General features: G+C 40.5%; 1 protein-coding gene across 3 annotated transcripts in view; it reads right to left on the bottom strand.

The window, feature by feature from the left end:
• Nucleotides 1-7,500, bottom strand: part of LOC143293642 (calcitonin gene-related peptide type 1 receptor-like) — a 260,112-nt gene that overhangs the window by 21,099 nt on the left and 231,513 nt on the right. For all 3 annotated transcript variants that reach the window (XM_076604750.1, XM_076604751.1, XM_076604752.1), the window contains exon 8: nt 1,131-1,191. In XM_076604750.1, coding sequence (XP_076460865.1) covers nt 1,131-1,191 — 61 coding nt within the window. The remainder of the gene's footprint in view (nt 1-1,130; nt 1,192-7,500) is intronic.

The following is a 7,500-nucleotide window of genomic DNA, read 5'->3' as shown; positions in this document are numbered from 1 at the left end:
AAAACACTAGTTTCAAAACAAGCCTGACAATTCTTAACACGAAAATCAAATAATCGATTTCTTGTCAGCAAAAGTGATACTCAGTTATCTCATCTTTTTCCATGAGGGTATGTTTGCCCCGTCAGATCTTATCATTTCCCCGTGGGTTGAAATTAACCTGGCAGGAAAACCTTCCTTCAGGGTGGCCATTTCTCTCTCTGATGTAACTTCTCTCCTCTGTTCAAAGAATCCAATGGCTGGCAATTACCTTGTATGCTCGCGTCACCCCACGTTTACCCCCAGTACTGAGAACAACACTTGAAACAACTGTTTTTCTTTGGATAAAAGAAACAATTTTCTTGTATTGTATATTTTGTGTCCAGCTAGCTTTTCTCCGTTTGTACAGTAACGAGGATACACGAACCTGTTCTTTCTTTCCCACGGTTCTTCCTCCCCCCCCCCCCCACGCCCCCCACGCCCCCCCAATCCCCTTCCTCCCGCTTCCCCTTTTCCGACTTCAACACGGTTTATTTGATAAACTGATCAACTGAAGTTTAAGATAAGAAGAAATGCGTTCTTTCACACACGTTAAATAAGTTTATATATATATTTTTGTTGTTGTTGTTGTTGTTGTTAATTTATTTTATTATATTTTTATTTTTTGTTATTTTATTTTATTTTATTTTTATCATTTTTCATTATTTTTTATTACCTTATTTTATTTTGTTTTATTTTTATTGTCTTTTATTTTTATTTTCATTTTATTTTTTTGTTTTCTGTTTTGTTTTGTTTTTGTTGTGTTTTTTGTGTTTTTTTTGTTTTGTTTTGTTTCTTTGTTGTTGTTTTTTTTGCTTGTTTGTTTTTTGTTGTTGTTTTATTTCTCAAGGCGTTGGGTTACGCTGCTGGTCAGGCATCTGCTTGGCAGATGTGGTGTAGCGTATATGGATTTCACCGAACGCAGTGACACCTCCTTGAGCAACTTATACTGATACTGATACTAACACAGCAAGATGATTATCATTATTGCTTTCAGCTCAGCCTACCCCGTAGGTCCATACACTTTACACAAGCAAACCTGACTGACAGGAAACCAAACTGCGACAGAGACAGACAGACAGACAGACACAGACTGAGGCGACAAAGGATGTTACCCGCTATCTTTCCTAACAGCCCTGATGATGGCGTACACAATGACGGGAATCCACGATCCTCCTGCACACACACACATAAATCAATCAATCAGTCAATCATCTAACCCAACCAACTTTCCTGTTCGATCTCGGAATCAGTCTTCTGCTCAAGGGTTTGATTTCATGCATGTGTGTGCGTGTGTGTGTGTGTGTGTGTGTGTGTGTGTGTGTGTGTGTGTGTGTTGTGTGTGCAACATAATTAAGATCAGAGTATATTCCCATTCCGAAGGGCAATGGCCAACATGAAGAATCTCTCTCTCTCTCTCTCTCTCTCTCTCTCTCTCTCCCGCTCAGCCCAAAAAAAACATGTCTTGTGTGTAGAAAAGTACACCTATGAAATTAAAGTTTTACCAAGTACTTAAATTCCTCAGTACACATCCTTGGGATCTACCCGACAAAATGATAATAACAGCTCCACCCAAACTTTGAAATCTGCTTTTACTTTTTCGTGTTTCGATAGCTGAAAAACCGCGATCTATTTCGAGGCGCCGACCAAGAAAGTTAGGATGGTGTACTGTCTGACGTTGGTGTTCACAAACTCGGTGATGGTTTACTTTCACTGACTCTGTAGACAGGAGCAGGATCGAGTATCAGGTGTTTGCTGATTGACTTTCCATTTTGCTGACTTTCCATTTGCTACTTCGAACTCTGCTGCCGTTTGGACGCGCCAAGTTTAATTCATCGATACAAATATGACTTTCCATTTCCTGCTTCGAACTCTGCTGCCGTTTGGACGCGCCAAGTTTAATTCATCGATACAAATATGACTTTCCATTTCCTGCTTCGAACTCTGCTGCCGTTTGGACGCGCCAAGTTTAATTTATCGATACAAATATGACTTTCCATTTCCTACTTCGAACTCTGCTGCCGTTTGGACGGGCCAAATTTAATTTATCGATACAAATATGACTTTCCATTTCCTGCTTCGAACTCTGCTGCCGTTTGGACGGGCCAAGTTTAATTTATCGATACAAATATGACTTTCCATTTCCTACTTCGAATTCTGCTGCCGTTTGGACGCGCCAAGTTTAATTCATCGATACAAATATGACTTTCCATTTTCTACTTCGAACTCTGCTGCCATTTGGACGCGCCAAGTTTTATTCATCGATACAAATATGACTTTCCATTTTCTACTTCGAACTCTGCTGCCATTTGGACGCGCCAAGTTTAATTCATCGATACAAATATGACTTTCCATTTCCTACTTCGAACTCTGCTTCCGTTTGGACGCGCCAAGTTTAATTCATCGATACAAATATGACTTTCCATTTCCTACTTCGAACTCTGCTGCCGTTTGGACGCGCCAAGTTTAATTCATCGATACAAATATGACTTTCCATTTCCTACTCCGAACTCTGCTTCCGTTTGGACGCGCCAAGTTTAATTCATCGATACAAATATGACTTTCCATTTCCTACTTCGAACTCTGCTTCCGTTTGGACGCGCCAAGTTTAATTCATCGATACAAATATGACTTTCCATTTCCTGCTTCGAACTCTGCTGCCGTTTGGACGGGCCAAGTTTAATTCATCGATACAAATATGACTTTCCATTTCCTGCTTCGAACTTTGCTGCCATTTGGACGCGCCAAGTTTAATTCATCGATACAAATATGACTTTCCATTTCCTGCTTCGAACTCTGCTGCCATTTGGACGCGCCAAGTTTAATTCATCGATACAAATATGACTTTCCATTTCCTACTTCGAACTCTGCTGCCGTTTGACGCGCCAAGTTTAATTCATCGATACAAATATGACTTTCCATTTCCTACTTCGAACTCTGCTGCCGTTTGGACGCGCCAAGTTTAATTCATCGATACAAATATGACTTTCCATTTCCTACTTCGAACTTTGCTTCCGTTTGGACGCGCCAAGTTTAATTCATCGATACAAATATGACTTTCCATTTCCTACTTCGAACTCTGTTGCCGTTTGGACGCGCCAAGTTTAATTCATCGATACAAATATGACTTTCCATTTCCTACTTCGAATTCTGCTGCCGTTTGGACGCGCCAAGTTTAATTCATCGATACAAATATGACTTTCCATTTCCTACTTCGAACTCTGTTGCCGTTTGGACGCGCCAAGTTTAATTCATCGATACAAATATGACTTTCCATTTCCTACTTCGAACTCTGCTGCAGTTTGGACGCGCCAAGTTTAATTCATCGATACAAATATGACTTTCCATTTCCTACTTCGAACTCTGCTTCCGTTTGGACGCGCCAAGTTTAATTCATCGATACAAATATGACTTTCCATTTCCTACTTCGAATTCTGCTGCCGTTTGGACGCGCCAAGTTTAATTCATCGATACAAATATGACTTTCCATTTCCTACTTCGAACTCTGCTTCCGTTTGGACGCGCCAAGTTTAATTCATCGATACAAATATGACTTTCCATTTCCTACTTCGAACTCTGTTGCCGTTTGGACGCGCCAAGTTTAATTCATCGATACAAATATGACTTTCCATTTCCTACTTCGAATTCTGCTGCCGTTTGGACGCGCCAAGTTTAATTCATCGATACAAATATGACTTTCCATTTCCTACTTCGAACTCTGTTGCCGTTTGGACGCGCCAAGTTTAATTCATCGATACAAATATGACTTTCCATTTCTTACTTCGAACTCTGCTGCAGTTTGGACGCGCCAAGTTTAATTCATCGATACAAATATGACTTTCCATTTCCTACTTCGAACTCTGTTGCCGTTTGGACGCGCCAAGTTTAATTTATCGATACAAATATGACTTTCCATTTCCTACTTCGAACTCTGCTTCCGTTTGGACGCGCCAAGTTTAATTCATCGATACAAATATGACTTTCCATTTCCTGCTTCGAACTCTGCTGCCGTTTGGACGCGCCAAGTTTAATTCATCGATACAAAAAGGTGATGGTCATGAAGGAATAATGTCTATTTTGTTAAGACGATGAATGTTTGTTTACTGGCATCATTTCACGAAAGACAATAACCTATACATCAAATCTCTCTGTCTCTCTGTCTCTCTGTCTCTGTCTCTGTCTCTCTCTCTCTCTCTCTCTCTCTCTCTCTCTCTCTCTCTCTGGGGCGAAAGTAGTTCATGACGCGGTAGATATATCCATCTAGTCAGACAGACAGGTGGGTATGTGGCCTTGGGAGAGAGAGAGGGGGGGGGGTAGGTATGTGGACTGGAATTAGAGAGAGAGAGAGGACACAAGGACACAAACCCTCCCTCTCTCTCTCTCTCTCTCTCTCTCTCTCTGTCTCCCCAGTCCACACACCCACCTGTCTGTCTGACTAGATGGATATATCTACCGTGTCATGAACTATTACTTTCGCCCCATAAACCTTCCCGCGGTGTACCAAGATGGGTTCATCTCCATTACGATCAGCGGGTCACAGTCAGCTTCCCAGCATCACTTACCAGGGAGGGGGGGGGGGGGGAAGCCTGGGAAACGAGAAACGACCAAGAGGATATGACATTCTACGTCTGCTCACATTATCACTCTCCGCCCTCCTCCCTTCCCTTCCCTTCCTTCCTTCCTACCTACGTCCCATCGCCAGTGACCACGAAACGCGACCCGTGCGATTCTTCTTCGTGAAACTAATCACTTCAGGTAGACATCACTGTCATATTGATTTTCTGTTCTCTGCTAATGAAGCGTTGCGGTGTACACGTCAAGTATTCATACACTCCAGTCTCACCGCCATTCAACTCTGCGTGGCTTAATGATTTTTTTTTTTCTTGTTGTTGTTGGTGGTGGTGTTTTTGTTGTTGTTGTTGTTGTTGATGGTGATGATGTTGATGATGATGGTGATGGTGATGATGATGATGGTGGTGCCGGTGAAGATGATGATAATGATGACGACGACGACGACGACGACGATGATGATGATGATGATGAAGTGCCATGTTAAAGACATATATGGTTTGGGGACTACAAGACTGGCAAGGAGATCATCTGAATTGTACAACTCGTTATACATCAAGACTGTCCTACAAGGCGTTTCAACCTGTGCGCGCGCGCGCGCGAGAGAGAGAGAGAGAGAGATTCAAGATTCAAGATTCAAATGGTTTAATGACTTAAGCAACATGCTCATATCACCGTGGAAAACACGCTCCCCCCCTCTCCCACCCCTTCGAACGTTCCCTCCCTCCTACACTTTTCACAACATTCTATTGCTTTTCATAGGGAAGACAAAACAATATCTAACGGTATGTATACGCACAATCATCGTAGACTACTGCTGAGGTTGATATCTAAGTAACCCGAGGCCATCGACCCGATTACGTAGTCACAGAGAGGGAGGGGGAGAGAGAGAGAGAGAGAGAGAGAGAGAGAGAATATTCAAATAACATTTGTCAATTTAACTATCTTCACAATCGATTAACATACATTTCCACCAACGAATCAATTAAACAGTGGCAACATAAATCGAATGGCATTTTGCATGCTAAGAATTGGTTTTCGAAATGAAGCTTTGTATGTGAGATCATTTACGCTGAGTCACTTCGCAGTCTTAAGCTATGGTAAATAAATTTTGCTAAGCTGTTTGAATGTTGCACATCACACAAAAACGCCATGGGATGTATTTTAAGTTTCTTCACGTTTTCTTTTGTAAAATATTTCTGTCTTAAATCATCGGTTGCTGTGCACATCGACAGAAAATGCGTTTCATCTTCCAATCGGCATTTACACAAAGGACACGATAAATCTACCCCATAGTCAGAAGAAAAGCGTAATTTATGTGTTTTTATGTCAGATATGCCAAGCCTGAATCGAATGAATGTGTCTCGAAGTTTAATATTTTTGATACTTTCGAAGTAAGATTCTAAAGATAATTCAGTTTTGAACAATCTGTACACAGAATATCTTTCACGTTCCTTGATTCTTTCATTCCACCCTTGAAACCAGCAGTCAGATATACGTTCTTTATATTCTCGTAAAAACCAGTTAATCTCTTGTACCCCTTGATTAAGCCAAACAAACCCAAAACCATAAATTGTTAAATGTCTCTGGACACCCGTGACCCAGCAATCTTTACCATTGTCATGAATATTAAGAAGCATGTTGTATGATTTCTTAGGAAGTCTACTATTTTCCATTCTGGTAAGACGTAGCCAATATCGAATTGCATTTACTTTTGCATCTATCCATAGTGGTTTCCTGCCCGTTTCACCATATACCATGTCGTTTGGCGTTTTGGGGGATACATTAAGAAGTTTTTTTAAAGCAAATAAATGTGCCTTTTCAATGCGTGAGTCGTTTAGCAAGCCCCAAACCTCTGACCCGTATAAAAGCATGGGTTTAATTTGTGTATCAAATAATTTGAAGACAAGCGATGGAGTTACATCACCAATACTCCACATGGTTCTAAATATATCAGAGAGAGAGAGAGAGAGAGAGAGAGAGAGAGAGAGAGAAAGTGTTAATGGAAAGGTAATGTTAATAGACTACGTTGAAAACAGGAACTGTGGAACAAAGGTTCAAAAAGTCTTGTGTTAACACTGGTTATGAGAAGGCATCTAGCTTTTTTTTGTAACGACTTGCACAAGTTCAGTATTTTTTGTATTCGTTTTGGAAAACAGTTCTAAAATACGTTGTTGTTGTTTTTTGGTGTGTGTGTGTGTGTGTGTGTGTGTGTGTGTGTGTGTGTGTGTGTGTGTGTGTGTGTGTGTGTGTGTGTGTGTGTGTGTGTGTGTGTGTGTGTGTGTGTGTGTGTGTGTGTGTGTGTGTGTCTGTGTGTGTGTGTGTGTGTGTGTGTGTGTGTGTGTGTGTGTGAGTGCGTGTGTGTGTGTGTGTGCGTGTTCAATTTCATTTAATGTCTACCCACAGTAAGTGATATTATTGATGAAAAAAGGAGGGGGTAGAAAAAAGGGAGGGGAAGGGGATGAAAACAATACTATTCACACCATTAACTTAAGAACAATCTAACTAAGGGAATAACTTTCCAACTGCAAAAACATAGGCGTATAAAAATATATAATTAAAAAATATATTTAAAAATTCAAAGGTTATAATAACCCAATTAGACTATTTTACAAATATTTGGAGGTAGGGGTGTGTGTGTGTGGCGTGTGTGTGTGTGTGTGTGTGTGTGTGTGTGTGTGTGTGTGTGTGTGTGTGTGTGTGTGTGTGTCATTTTAGACATATGAAAACTGTCGATTTGATTTCGAGAGATTTTCAATCTTACAAACTTAATTAAACACAGTTTCATAATTAACCAATTCTTGGAAAATTTGCCCTGCACTGAGATTTGTCCTTGAACAACAAAGGAATGTACAATGATATATATATATATTTTTTTTTTTTTTTTTTTTTTTTTTTTTTTGTAAAAGCTTCCAT

The sequence above is a fragment of the Babylonia areolata genome, chromosome 19 (assembly GCF_041734735.1).
Source record: "Babylonia areolata isolate BAREFJ2019XMU chromosome 19, ASM4173473v1, whole genome shotgun sequence".
Taxonomy (NCBI): domain Eukaryota; kingdom Metazoa; phylum Mollusca; class Gastropoda; order Neogastropoda; family Buccinidae; genus Babylonia; species Babylonia areolata.
This window is presented reverse-complemented; position numbering and strand designations above follow the sequence as displayed.